Source organism: Varroa destructor, unplaced genomic scaffold (assembly GCF_002443255.2).
Source record: "Varroa destructor unplaced genomic scaffold, Vdes_3.0 BEIS01000004.1, whole genome shotgun sequence".
NCBI lineage: Eukaryota > Metazoa > Arthropoda > Arachnida > Mesostigmata > Varroidae > Varroa > Varroa destructor.
Genome location: NW_019211457.1, coordinates 11,325,355 through 11,341,108, shown reverse-complemented (window position 1 = coordinate 11,341,108; position 15,754 = coordinate 11,325,355). Strand labels below are relative to the sequence as shown.

The following is a 15,754-nucleotide window of genomic DNA, read 5'->3' as shown; positions in this document are numbered from 1 at the left end:
ATAGGTGTGAAATTAGGATAGAGCCTCCCGCCAATTGCCGAGAGGCTCTGTCCTAACTGTATATATACAACGATAGAAGGAACGAATTACTTTCTAGACGTGGCACAAGGTATTCGATAGCGTATTCAGTAACTTCCACATCTGATTCGGCTGTTTGGAAGGCCGACGCAGACATGTTGGATTTTTGCTATTTTTTTATTCACTGGCAGGCGGCCGTATAATGTCAACTCCGTTATAGATCAGACTGATATTTCTGATGAATACAGAGGAATTTGACTAATAGTGGGTTTTTTTCTTGAAAGAGACGTATTTGCCAGTGACCCACTGACTTTCCGCGTAGTAAACGCATCTAAAGACTAGCATCTCTGTCGTTGGGGTTTAGCACGACAAGTTTTCCACAGCTTTTTTCTACTGAGATCCAAGTGCCCGCCATCGTTTGATTGAACTTGTGCATTAGAGAGAAATAGTTATTAGGCGGGAATAACTTCCTCAAGTCAACTTCGACTGTATCACACATATGCATTAGATGCGTGAAAAAAAATACAGTTGTCTACTTCTGCCGTAGACTTTGTAAGTTGACGAAGAGCTTTTAGAAACTGGCTACACGTTTCGTATACCAGGCAGGCTAGGAGTGAGACATGAGTCAAACATTACCAATTAGTGGCGTTCTACCAAGATGCGGCCCAATAAGATCTACACTTGTTCGAACCGGTATCTTCTATTTAACTAAGACACTTTCGTTAACATACACTTCTTTTGTAATTCAGTAGCCAATTTAGTTATCTAAAACTAGATCTGAATGTCATAGCAAAAAATAAATCACATGGTTATTACAGGAGCGTAACTATTTCCTCTTCATTTTTCCTAATGGCAGATGTAGCTAGATATAACGTTTTGATGTGCCGCTGGACGAACGATACGTTGTGGGACGAACGAGTAGTAGTCTTATAGTAGTCCTATAGTAGGCCTATAGTCAAAGACTACGGTAAGTATTCGAGTTACTACACGAATATACTTTACTGTGCATCCTTAGAAGGTGCATTCTTCACCACCCCGTACCGAAGCCCAATGCTAATTTTTTCGCCAAGATCTTCGAACGGACACGACCGGGTTACGATCGAAATATCTTATTTGAGGAATCAAAGAAGAGCGGCATATCTTGCCCAAGTATGGTCGGGAAGTCGTTCAATTGGATTAGCCGGAACTACCCCCAGTTGAGATTTATATACAATTAACTAAACACAAGCAAGTGTCATAAGATGATGCATATTTATTCTTCTTGAGATACTGATTCGCCAATGAACGAGGTCCGACCTTTAACTTTTTGGATGAAATGTCATTATTGTGCTCGAAATATCGCTGTTACTTTTGTTGAGTTATACACCAGCTTCTCAAAAAACTTAAACGAAGGTAATCAGTAGCTCATGCTGCGCCCAATAATGATCTTCTGCTGTTGTACAGCCATTTTTACATTAAAGCGAAACAAGTAACGCTAACATCGAACAAATGATGATCTATTTCAGAAAGTCTAAATCATTTCAGGCCGTTACTATGTACAGCTGGGCTAATCTCTTGTATTAATAGAAATCTGAAATCAGAAATAATCATAATAATGATAATAACAGAACGAGATCTCGGGTCAACCCCAACAAGTGCGCTCAGTTTACTTTCTCCCTCACCTTTGGTCCTTTCCACTTGAACTGTTCCCTCTTATACTCTTTCCATTTTTACGAATTCGCTTTGACTGAGCTAATCCCCCGATCATCCTGCTCACCTCTTCACTAGCCTTGTTTTCCCGTTTCCCTCGCCAGCAGCAGCCGCAGCAACGTCCGTCCGTCCGTCCGTTCGCTCGCCTGGGTCTTTTCAATAGACCCAGTACGATCTGCCGGCTAGATCCGAGCAGTTGTAGCGAACAAACCAGCCCAAAGCAAGCAGCATTCGAAAGCGAGTTACAGGGGCGGGCCTTACACGCGCTGAATGGGCGGTGCCTAAGGCCGTCAGGGGTGGAGTCTAGCCACGAGGGCTTAACGCGGATATGGCGAACGAATCGGACATGTGGTTCCAAGACTCAAATAATATAATAATACAAGCTACTATGAGCAAGCGGGTGATTTCGGACTGCGGCAGTCGTTTGACTAGCGTAGGGGAGCTGAGACACGAAGCGAAATGTGGGTATTGAATGTGACGAGCGAAAATTAGTGGCGCTGTAAAAGGCCTCGAGCGCGGGACAATCGTGGAGGCATGCCTACTAGAGCTGCACGCTCATACGGCCTATCGGTTGCTAGCTAATTCGGTATAGGTCATGGATTGTTTCGTTCTTCGACTTCGGACATCGATCATGCGAGGATAGCAAGTTCGGTTCTAACGGTAGTACCTGTTAGCCGTAATAACAAAGCGTTGCCTATCTACGTAAGCAGGACAACGGTAGAACATCTACTTAGTTAACGTGAGAGTTCGCGGGTTTGGTCCTCAAGCACTCAAGGCACTTTTTGAGAAACAGGAAAGAGTGAACAGGCCGCGCGCAATCTGCCTGTCCACGTTGATACGTGTGCGCGCGCGCGCGTATGTGAATTTCGAGATGATAGAACCGGTTCACTCGTAGGGCCCAGCACCACCCCGGGTTTTGCCGATGAGACACTGCGTAAGTCTCAGTTGTCACCCTTTGTAGCCTAGTCAGTATCAGCACCCCCTCCCTTCACCTATCCCCTCCCCCGCCGCCGCAGCCGTCACGGCCAAACTAAAGAGGTGGACCACTCAGGGGGTTGGTTGTACACAGCAGCAGCGGTGCTGCCAGCGATCAGGACTACTGATCTGTGACTGTGTGCCTGTTCCAAATCCAGTGCCTATATGCAGGCCGCTCTGTCTATGTGTAAGTAAAGGCATAGCCGAAGCGCACGCGCGTTGGATTGCGTGTCTGTTCTCTTCCTATCGTCGCGGTGTCTGTGTGTGTTAGTGTGAGGGAGGGAGAAAGAGAGAGAAGAAGTGTCTGTGTGTAGTGGGCAGCTGGGCGTTTGTATATTCTGGGGGTGTGTGTTGCCGCTCCTGCTGCTGCTGCTGCCGCCGCCGCCACCGCCGCCGCCACCGAGTCGTTCGAGTAAAATCTGAAACGATGTAGAGTTGGCGGCGTAGTATGCTCATGTGGAGGCCAGTCGACGACATCGTGAAGCTGGACAACTGCATAGAGTTGAAGCAAGTAGCTAGGAAGCCGCAACATCCCGTCCGATCGAACCTGCGAGCGTCTGTCTGTCTGCCTGCCTGCCTGCCTGCCTACCTACCTACCTTCCTTTCTTTCTTTCCGGATGCCGGTGATAGCGCACGCCAGCGCTAACAGTCGTCATCAGTAGCGGCAGCTGGTGTCTGTCTAAATGTCGTTGCGTGTGTGGGTGTGAGTCGCTGCGCGCCGAGTGGCGAGTGAAGGAAGTGCTTGTCTTGTCGAACACGATGTATTCCATGATGTTGGACACGATGAGACGTACTACTAGCCCGCAATAGTGGTAGTAGTCATCATCAGTCGTTGTGATAGTTCGGCTGCCGCTGCTGCTGCTGCTCCTGCTTCTGCTGTTGTTACCGTAAGCACTATTGTCGAATCAGCAAAGCGAGTTACGGAATTCAGTGCCTTCGTGGCCTGCCTGTCCGTCTAATCACCGATTGCGGAACGAACACATCTAGAGTAGAACCACAGCCACTCTATTACAAGTGCTAGCTCCACTGCTACAAGTGCTATGTAAATACTAGTGAGAATACAAAGTAGCGAAAGAAGACGTCCTTACCGTAGTCGATTCTGTAGTTGGAGACAACTCGGGAAAAACGACAAATCCCGATCCGATCACACCAATATCTACAGCGGCAATGAAACATTGCAGCGAATCCCCACGAACGCGGTACGCTTGAGACGAACACGAAACAGGAAAAAGCCTATGCTGATTGCTACTGCTACTGCTGTTGTTGTTATTGTTGTTGTTGCTGCTGTTGTTATTGTTGTTGTTGTTGTTGTTGTTGTTCTTGTTGTTCTTAGTGGTGTTTATCGCAATGGTGTCTATGGCTCGAGCGATTGCAGGATTGTGTAACTAAGTTGGCCAGCGAAACCCAAAAGTCAGGAAAGTAGGCAATCTATCAGTGAGGTGCTGTTAGATATGGCCTTGGAAAGGTGCTTGGCTGTGTGTCAAAAGAGGTGACTATTCAGCAAAAGGAAACCTTCAGCATACGTGATGATGGTGAAAGCGCTGTATTCCGGATAAGTAGACTAAAGATGCTCTGACGAATGTAACGGAAATCGAAGTCTCAGAGGCAGCGACTTAATAAACAAATCGATTAACAAGTGCAGTGAGATTAATGGATGTTTAGCGTAGGGGCACTGATGTAATTATCAGAATCTGGCAGTATCCAGCTTAAATCTCCGTCCAGTGTGAGCAGATTATTCATCCTTTGTTCAGTTGTACAACCGAACCATAAGTGTCCGATGTTACGGAATACTGACATCGACGAAAGCCTGCGAAATGTATAGGAGACCTCATTTTAAGGCTCGCTGGTAGCAAATTATAGTAAAACGTCAGCGCAGAGATCACTGCAGAACAAGAAGGCACATCTTACATTGAAGCATTAGCACGTATCTGAAACACGTTTATCTATGGTTGGTTGACTAAGTGTAGGTGCAATAATACCTGAACCGAAAATAACTGTTGACGTGGTTTTATAAGAAGTCGACTGAGACGTATTATTTCGCCAGAGTCATACTCATTGATCTGCAGCGTGGACGTGGCTCTGATCTTGACGTGTCTATTAATACTTCTTGTATTGAAGTGGCGTACTAACAATTTGTGGAACTCGACAGTGGATACTCAGCGAAAAGACCAGGTTAGTTTAGAGTACATGGGATGCGTTTCTTTTTGCTGTTATAATTGTATGGTTTGAGTAACTGGGGCCACGTAGTACTGAAGACTATCACTTCTGTCTTAGATTGTGATCGAATAATAGTAATCGTTTACACAAGGTTACTCATTAAGTCTACGATCACTGCGTTTATCTGGACAGCTGTGGTCGCGTATTCATTTTGCATTTTGAAAACTATAACAATCAAGAACCATATTAACGCGACGATAGAGCAGAGAAAGATGAACGTATCATAAGCTTCATACTTTCGCCATCTTGTACTTCGGATTAATTTTCCGATAGCACGTGCCCGTTATCGAATAGACCCTCAGACACAATGGAAATGCAGGGCCGTACGAAGTTGGTATCCGCGTATATCCGGCTGTACCGGATTATCACCTTCTGTGGCACTGGGATCGTGGAGAAAATTCAAATACTGTAAGAAAAACGTCTATGTCCGTGCGTGTTTGCTGTAATGATACTCCTCGGTGGTACTCTTCTGCTAGATTCGTTATTTAAAAACTTATTTAACTTATTAACAAAATAGGGTCCTGAACAAATAGGCATCACACGATAACGACAATGAGCACTCTAGGGAATATCTACAATGCGGACACTTTGAATGTGTTCTGCTTACAGTCGGTAATATATCGTAAGGTCCAAACGATTAGGATTAACTATACCAATTATTTGGTTTTGGCTGCAAGCTCAACTTACGACGTTTATCCGCAAGGACAACAATAACAATGCGAGTTACGCCGCCCATTCAAAGCCGGAATGTAAGTTCAGCTCGTTTAAATAGTTCGGTCATCATTAAAGGAGGGTAGCGTAAGTTCTTTGTGTGCGTTACGATGAGGATATTAACACCGTCTCGTGCGGTCAACTCTCATAGATTCACCAACCACGCCCGTCACCTTATCATTACGAAAAAAGCATTGATAACTGAAACAACCGTCTGTAATCGATTATTATTTCGTCTAGCTACACCGTAATAGTTGTCGCCGCCTCTTCTTCTTGTCCCAACAGAAACATAACCATCATTGTGACCAGCTGTTGATGACACGAAGCTTGCCACTCCTTTGCTATATAAAAGCCTGTTGTCTTTGGACCAACGATGGCTGATCATCATATAGGAGGAACCGACTGAGCATTGGCCCAATACTCCAATGCGCTTATATTTTACTAAGTTATATAACAACTGCTATCGCGTACCGTCAGTCCCCAAAGGATATTTTCGCTATTTGCACCCATTCTGAAGCTAAAAAGAACTTTAGAAGCGAATCGCACCGGTAGTTGATGCTTGCTACTTCAGCAAAACCATTGGTTTCGTTGGTATCAACGACTCTCAACGGCTTTTTTTGCTTTTGGGGGCACCGCTTTCCTTAGTGAATTATAGCAAAGGCTCAGAATGTTGTTGCTGCCGTAGACCGACGAACTAAACTATGCGTCTATTTCTCTGCTTCTACTTCTGCTTTCCTTTTTGTTGAATTAAGTTACTGACCTGTAGATAGATTAGATAGATAGATAGATAGATATTGATTGATAGATAGATAGATGTTGATAGATAGATAGATATTGATAGATAGATAGATAAATAGATATTGATAGATAGATAGATAGATAGATAGATAGATAGATAGATAGATAGATAGATAGATAGATAGATAGATAGATAGATAGATAGATAGATAGATAGATAGATAGATAGATAGATAGATAGATAGATAGATAGATAGATAGATAGATAGATAGATAGATAGATAGATAGATAGATAGATAGATAGATAGATAGATAGATAGATAGATAGATAGATAGATAGATAGATAGATAGATAGATAGATAGATAGATAGATAGATAGATAGATAGATAGATAGATAGATAGATAGATAGATAGATAGATAGATAGATAGATAGATAGATAGATAGATAGATAGATAGATAGATAGATAGATAGATAGATAGATAGATAGATAGATAGATAGATAGATAGATAGATAGATAGATAGATAGATAGATAGATAGATAGATAGATAGATAGATAGATAGATAGATAGATAGATAGATAGATAGATAGATAGATAGATAGATAGATAGATAGATAGATAGATAGATAGATAGATAGATAGATAGATAGATAGATAGATAGATAGATAGATAGATAGATAGATAGATAGATAGATAGATAGATAGATAGATAGATAGATAGATAGATAGATAGATAGATAGATAGATAGATAGATAGATAGATAGATAGATAGATAGATAGATAGATAGATAGATAGATAGATAGATAGATAGATAGATAGATAGATAGATAGATAGATAGATAGATAGATAGATAGATAGATAGATAGATAGATAGATAGATAGATAGATAGATAGATAGATAGATAGATAGATAGATAGATAGATAGATAGATAGATAGATAGATAGATAGATAGATAGATAGATAGATAGATAGATAAATAAAAAAATAGATGGAAAGAAAAAATGATCATTAAAATAGATAGATAGATAGATAATAAGATAGATAGGTAGATATTGATAGACAGATAGATAGATAGATAGATAGATAGATAGATAGATAGATAGATAGATAGATAGATAGATAGATAGATAGATAGATAGATAGATAGATATTGATAGACAGATAGATATTGATAGATAGATAGATAGATAGATAGATATTGAGAAATGGATAGATAGATATTGATAGATAGATATAGATAGATAGATAGATATTGATAGATAGATAGATATTGATAGATAGATAGATAGATATTGACAGATAGATAGATATTGATAGATAGATAGATATTGATAGATAGATAGATAGATATATAGATAGACAGATATTGATAGATAGATAGATAGATATTGATCGATACATAGATAGATATTGATAGATAGATAGATAGATAAATATTGATAGATAGATAAATAGATAGATAGATATAGATAGATAGATAGATAGACAGATAGATAGATATTGATAGATAGATAGATAGATAAGTTTATGGGCCGCATGTGTCGCTGTTGACCGTTTAATGATCCCTCAAGCGACCTCCACCGCTAATACTTTATTTACAGTGACAAATAGCATATTGCGTTACTTAGTACCTATTCTATTATTCTGAATATACATATACATAAGTGCGTAAATTGCATGCATGCTAACTAAAAAACAGATATGCCTGTCTAAAGGCGTTATTTTCTCCAGTGAAAAACTTCCCAGGGTTGCGTGCCGGTAGCCAATCGATAACGTTCTGTGTTGCCCAGTACATAGCTAGCACTACATTAGTAAACTAGGATAATACTTGTTATCAGTAGCAATAAGAGAAGAAGCTGTGTAGATAATGTTTATTAAAAACAAGTGCAGTAATTTCGTCATCATTTTATATAGAGGGCGCAAACTTGCAATATCTTGGAATATTTCAACGATCGCAACCGTTACATAACTCTTGGTCAAAAGTAAATACGGTACAGAGAAAATAGTGAGCTCCAGGATGGATAGTAAATAAAAAACATAGGGTTGTTTGCATTTTCTGCTTGACAATATTTACGAAACATAGAAAATGCCGCTTTAGGCGTACATGTTTTTGTTGCAACGGTATTGTTTAAGCGACTATATCAGAATGGAACATGTTAATTCCATGTTCAAACTTAAACTGAGATTCAGATCAGTATCGATTCGTTGCCTCTCTGGTATATATAGTATGGTCTTCCTATATAAAAGTTTACTATAACGACGCAAATCGATATTTTGAAAATTGCGCCACTATGGCGGGATCACTCGCAAAAAAGGACCACTTTGGCATAGCAGCATTATTGATTCGAATGCCCCTATTTTACTGATTCGCCCCGTAGCCTCGCGAGATACTTCATTCTTGGACGCCACTGCTCGTACAATTGGTTTCGGTGTCACATTCGACCATCTCGTTGAAGTTTTGCTTCTGTCGAAGTAAAAATTAACTTTTGGAGCTGCTGAAGCTTAGAATGATGAAGAGTCACAATCGCCTGTCCATTGTCCACGAACTTTACGAGCTCTCGGACTGCATACGTGTGCCTTTTGCTGTTGTTTAAACGGACGTTGGATTGATGTTCAGTCTTTCAAGATACAGGAACTGTAGTGTATTATTGCATAAGCGTTACTGCAATTTGTGACCTGACAAACAGCTGGACCCAAGCGAACGTTCTAACAGATTAGATACATGATCACACACAACTTCTTTATATATTGAAACAAGTATTTATTAAACTGGTCCGCAAAGCTTTTTCGCTCGATCCCTATTTTTTTGAATTTGTTTAAATGAAGAGGGATAAATTCCTGATTACCCAATGACGACTTGATTCTACGATGCTTTTACTACGATTTTCCTATTAGTCGGTACTTGTGGCTTTTAAGATTTTTATGCGACCCGAAATCTGTGGGGCGAAACAAAAGGGGCATCGATAGTGACTAGGTATCTTTGTTAATGTATCAAATACCTGACCAACTCGCAAATTCAATCTCCATAATACGTAGGTCATATAATTGAAACTTTATTACTGATTACTGAATAAAACATATTTTGTGGTTAAAGTGAGTGATTCAGTTGTCTGGATCCTCTAGACTGATTATAGGCCAGTCAGGCTCGGCATTTGAAATTTTCAGATAACAGTAGACCACTATACTTATTTGTATCTCATTTAAGAATGAATGCTGGTTCTCCCAGATACGGGGGAGGTTGCGAAGGTGGCTCCTCCGTTTATCCGGTGGTTGGCACCCACCATGCCACCATGGGCCATCACGCTGCTGGTAGTCCGATGAGTGCACCGATGTCTACTTCGGGAGGTTTCTATCCCACGTGCGTAGCCCCCGTTGGACCGTGGACCCCCCCAGGATCGGATGGAACAACGTTTGCTCAAGCTCATAATCCGTCGTCGGCTCACGCCCTCTCGTACGATCCTTATACGGCGGCTACGTTCGCGGTCTACGCTCAACCTTACGGAGGAGCAAATGGGTAAGTTTAACGAGCGTGAAAGACCATTTCTTGTTTTCGGGCAGATCGAAGTCAAGAGATTGTACATCTATATTTTTATACAGAGGCACTGTACCAACAACTGTGAGTAGGTAACACACGATAGCTTCACTGTGCATCATTCATCAGTTCCTAAACGAAGCTTAGCCGCGTTATAGCTTCATTCTGCTTCAACAAAGCGAACCGGTCCCAAAATGTTGTACTACTGCCTGCAGTGTATGGTAGATAATGCAGTATCCCTAATACAAAATGTTCTCTATAGCGGCTCATAGCAGTAGATAGTCACCTAAAGAGATTTTATCGATTAGATCTGATCTCCAGCAGGCGCTAAATAGAAAAACGAGAAAAATAGGTGCAGGGTGAAATCAAGCTAGAAGAAAATATGTTAGTCTTTTTTTTGGATCGTTAAAGTCGTACGTTTCTTAACCCCCGCGACTTGCATAGGTACGTCATAAAATATCGGCTCGTTTACTCACTTTGATTACACCTACCTACCTCCATTTACCAATCCGTCGCAAGCTAATAGCGCTCGCACTACTTCCAATAAAAAAGTAATTGCAACTTTTCGTAAGGGTAGCAAAGTGCGATCGGACGATAAGGTTGAATGATGTCTGCTTCCGAATTTCAAACCCCCCGTGAGAGATTTCGCGTTCACATGCGATGTCACGAGTCTGTTCTATGTATTCTATTTGGGGGAGATGGACGACCTTCGTAATTGAGCTAGTTGAAGAGCTTTAATGGTCTCTGTCCGCGTAAATATTAAAAAAAATCCCATCAGCACGGGTGCGACTTCAAGTGTGTGGTGCCATTGTGTCACAACGTTCGGATCTATTACAGATCCAAATATGTTACTACACAAAGCAAAGAAGAAAATGGGGCAGTTGAGACTGTCCGTTCTACGGCCGAAGAAGTACTTTTAACCTATTATTTCCGGTTCGGAAATTGACCCAATTTTAGGTATTCGCCTACAATGGATGCTGCGGCGCGTCGGAAAAATGCGACCCGCGAAACGACAAACACGTTGAAAGCGTGGCTCTACGAGCATAGGAAGAACCCGTATCCATCAAAGGGCGAGAAGATTATGCTTGCCATTATCACCAAGATGACATTAACTCAGGTGCACGATAGCGTACAACTATCTCTTGACAGGGAATCAATAGCAATAGCTGGGACTAGATAAATCAATGCAATCTTAAATAACGGATGGTCAACGTCTGTTTTAATAAGTGAACAACGCAAATGAACTAATTTAAATCGGAATAAATGAATCCACTGGACGCCGCCAAGCTGTACGGTCCGTACATAAACAGAAATGGTTATTTTTTTACCCGATTTTCCCGAAAAATCACTTTTGCTGGTAGAAGACTCAGTAACATTCCGCCTATTGCCTACATTATAAATCTCCTTATATATCTTAACCAGGTGTCCACATGGTTTGCGAACGCGCGACGACGCCTCAAAAAAGAAAACAAAATGACGTGGGAGCCCCGAAATAAGTAAGCACAAACGCGACATATAAAACGAAATAAAAATTACGTTCACATTAAATTTACCTTACTAACAAAATGTGTGTATTTGGCCTTTGATTATTTGCGATTTTTTTCTAGATCCGATTTTTCCTGCAATGTCAACTAGAATATAGTTGGTGCAAACAAAGTAATTTTTTGTTAGATACATTTACTTGGCCGAAGTGTCTGCACGACCTCAGAATACTCTCTGCTCAGCATGTACGACAAGGCCGTATATGCGTGCATGTTGTGCCTACAATTCAATCGTACGCAATGCTGTTGTGGACGCACACAAAATGAGCATTTTAGTACATTAATCATCTAAAGAACGATAAATCAATACAATATTTGAAGCTAGTTAGTAGACAGGTATAATTAAATTTTTCAGACCCGCAGAGAGCAATGCTGGGACTGGAAATGGAGGAGGAGACTCGGAGGGAAAAACTCGAACTGACGACGAAAACGATGTTGGCGGCGGCGGCGGCGGCGGCGGCGGCGACGGCGACGACGACGACGACGACGACGACGATGATGATCTAAACGATGACGAGCGAGAGCATGACAATGAAGCAGTGAAGATTGGAGGATCAGGGAGGGAAGTCGCCAGTGGATCGGCAGCGCCTTCTGCTGGCATGAGTGCCGTCGGACCAGCCGATTTGAGAATTTCCGTTGACACTACCCATCATGGTGGCGACCATAGCCATCGGAACGAGAGAACAATGATTAACCGGATAAAAGAAGATCACAAGGATCAGCTGTCTTCGAATGACCATGGTCAGTTCCGTTACGTGTTTGGTATACAGTACTGTATTTTATTGATTATTTTACTCTTTCAATTTTTAGCGACTGAGTGGAAAGCTGTTGAAGACAAAATACCGCGAATAGAGCACGCGTCTTCATCGTATTAAGTTCGAACGAACCGACCAAACAAAGAATTTGATTTACGAATTTATTACGTTTTAGGTAATTTTCATTTATAAATTGTTTGTATGTTAAAGTTTTACGTCAAACAGACAACAAGCGCTATTGTGCTCTTGCTAAAACTTTTTTCACACAAGGTAGCTCATTTTGTTTGAATTCACCTTATACTTAGCTGTTTCCTTTAGAAGCCATATAAACCTTGAGTATATTGCGTGATGCTCTATCGTGTGTGCGTTGTACAAAGGACCCTGTGCTTTTGAAAGCTATTGACGTTATATAAACGGGCCCAACATTGCAATATCTCATTTGCGAGCTCACATAGTCCTGTTGGAGGTAGGGACACAGACAGGCCTTCTGCGCGGAGACACTTAGCAGTCGAGAGGCGAGCACTTATCTCATTAGAGATATCACACGTTCGTCGTTCTTGGGCCCCCGCCGCTGCTGCCGACTCTCTGGTCGAGTTATCTTCGCGACTAGGGAAATAGGAGCGCCTTGCTTCTCCGGGGTCGGCGTTGATTAGTGCATACGGCTGCTGGATAAGCGCAAAGCGACCGGCAGGGTGCATTGAATTAGTAATAATATCATGGCAGACTGCTGTTGTATCTCTAAGCTCGAGCTTGGATAAGCGAGCGAGATGACGCCCGTCTAGACAATGAAAGCAATGAGACTCACTAGCTAACCGGAAGAGGTTGCCCTTCTTGCACTTGTTTCCGTTTTATATTTGAACGTGAGCGACTGTTTTTCCATATGTAATTGAATAAAAAAACGCTTTTGTATAGTTGTACATACAGCAGATACCAGCAAATTTCTTATTATGTAATTTAGAAAAAAACTTTTATTATTATTATTATTATTAACACACACTGTATCGTATCTATGTGTCGCTGGATTCAAAGCAGCGGGTCTTCGTACCACAAGTTCGGTCGTCCGAGCCACTGCTTCGATGTGTAATATATGCAGTCGGAGCTAGATTTCTTATTTCTCTTATCATAAGACACCAGAAACGCGTTGTATTTTTTTAACGCACCATTAATACTACAGGTATTGTAGGTAGTTTAAGAGGCAAGAGCGTCTAAGGTTACATGGCAGAGTATATTGAATTAGTTGTATCTCGTAGTAGCGTCAACTGAATTTTAATTTGTTTCCAGATTCGATCCGGAGCGACTCTGGTGCTTATTTGAGATCGAGAATAGGCTTGGATAATAAGCCAATAGTTCCTCCGTCTACACTGTTTGAATCTGAATCGGCCATAGGAGTTCCTTACAATCGATGCTTCGCGTCGCCTGGGCTTGGGATCGCTGGAGCCCTTCCTGGCGTCCCTCAAGGTTCTACCGGCCCCATTCCTGGTCCTTACAGTAGTAGTCCCGTACCAGCCGGACTTACCGCTGCAATGTCAACCTTGTGTAATATCCCTAGTGGAGTGCCTATGTCAATTCCCTCGTCGGAGCAAACCAGTCTACCTAAACCGAAAATCTGGTCCCTTGCACACACAGCAGCTCACCCTCATCCAGATCAGCTGGACTATACGCCTGTTAGGTTCGTGGCGTTTTTGACTGTTCAATAGCCCAGCCTACGTCTACGTAGGTTGGTTTTGGTCACTTTTCGTAGACACCCTCGATTAGCATGAAGCGTTGATCTAGCTAACACTTTGCACTTGTGTTTACTTGAAAATATCTTCAACAGGTTACTTCGTAATCGAATCTATTGAAGCTGTGTTGAAGCATAGCTTAGTGTAGATTGAAACTCGAGTATCTCACCATTTTCGGTTCGTTAGGCATACCTTTCAACAGATTCATATTAGGGGGCACTAGTTCAATGCCCTTGCTGTTTTGGTTAGCTGGCATACGATTCGTGCATAAGACAACCGTTCTTTGTATTTCAGGTATGGCTACGGAACGGACGGTGGCTATTTTAGTCCACCGCCTGAAGCATTTGTACCGCACGCGTCTCCGAAATATCTCTCTGCAACCACACAAGTGCCGCAGCGGTATCACAGTCCTAATTTGCAACAGGGCCAATGGTCCCCACCAGCGGCAGGTCGTTGATGTCCGCACGCAGTTTGGCAAAGTAATACTATATTCGTATTGTGAAACAATTTTAACGACCATTACATTTTATGATACAGAACTGTGTTCTCTAGATTCGGTGAGTATCTCCGGTACCCCACGCATTGTTCCTGTCCCTCGTAGAAGGAAAGCGGATCTCTAATGGCTAAGGCTTTCTATTGCCCCCAGGACGTGGGTGTACAAAATAGGATTCTCTTACAGATGATCCCAACGGAAATCTGACTACGCCACAGGTTGTACAGTGATTGTACTATTATGGATAGGTCTGATAGTACGATAGAAGTCGACACATTTCCACATTCGCTCAATCCGTGCTACCAAATCTGTTTTAATATGATCCTAATAACGTACCTATCTTTAGCATTATTTGAAATTGTGAACAGCTTAAAACATGAATGAGAAGGACCAAAGAGCAAGCAGACAGGTAGTCCTAGATACATTATGGGAAACTGCTATTGTCCGAGAAGAAATAATCGGTGGTGCAGATAACAGAGCTGGCTCAATTAATAACGGTATTCGCTTAATACACGTCTACTAGAACGGTGTGTTCATGGAATAAAAACTGTAGCTTCGTTCAATGATGACTACCGATATTTTTAGCGTGCTCGCTGATGAGCCAAGCTTAAGTCGATTTGATACACCGAAGGGATTGTTTCAGCGGGAGGAGCCTCAAACGCACTGAGATATCCGATAAACAAAGCGCATAGGTAGATATTTGCGTACACAATTGATTAAGATAGTACGCTCCATATTTATATGGTACAGTGACTAAGCGTGCTGGTGCCCGCTGACGAGACGCGATCGCTGCTGCGTTACAATGGCTACTAGTCAGCTTATTTGGCCAAACGATGTCCTTTATGACTGGTTGCTGCTAGCGAAGTGCGAGCTCGTCGGACTGCCGCGCTGAAAGCCGACGGGCAAGCGATTCAAGCTTAGAGATAAACTATGTACATAACAAGCTTTCAACTGAACTTATCAGATTATATATATATATACGTAGGTTAACGTAATCGATGTAATGTGATATGAGTAACGTACTTCTGAATAAACTATGTACATATAATTGAATGATCAGTTGCGATGTGTTTTATTTAGAAACGAAGGTTGGCGGAATCATCATCGGCTATTTCATAAGGTAGCAGTATACTTCACAGGGAAAACGAAAGCTTTTGGCGTCCATAGCTAATCGACGATAGAGGGCGTTTGTCAAAAAGTTCAAATGATTTAACGAACTCACGATGTCAAGAGAAGATGTGTGAACAAAAATCTACTCTTTTTCATTTGTCTAAGCCTGGCCCATCCATGCCCCACCATGGCACGGCCATCGCCATCATCGCTGTTGCCGCCAACATCACTACCACCAGTA

The 15,754-nt window shown here is 41.9% G+C and overlaps 1 protein-coding gene across 2 annotated transcripts; it reads left to right on the top strand.

The window, feature by feature from the left end:
• Nucleotides 1-2,149: 2,149 nt before the first annotated feature.
• LOC111250232 (uncharacterized) lies at nt 2,150-15,462 on the top strand. 2 transcript variants are annotated; one of them, XM_022805129.2, is made up of 7 exons: nt 2,150-4,854; nt 9,567-9,875; nt 10,851-11,010; nt 11,316-11,389; nt 11,790-12,175; nt 13,471-13,858; nt 14,205-15,462. In XM_022805129.2, the coding sequence occupies exons 2-7, from the start codon at nt 9,568-9,570 to the stop codon at nt 14,365-14,367; spliced, it is 1,479 nt and encodes a 492-aa protein (XP_022660864.1). In that variant the 5' UTR covers nt 2,150-4,854; nt 9,567; the 3' UTR covers nt 14,368-15,462. The 2 variants fall into 2 exon arrangements, with proteins under 2 accessions (XP_022660864.1, XP_022660865.1); XM_022805130.2 differs by lacking the exon at nt 2,150-4,854 and adding an exon at nt 8,874-8,998.
• Nucleotides 15,463-15,754: the final 292 nt, after the last annotated feature.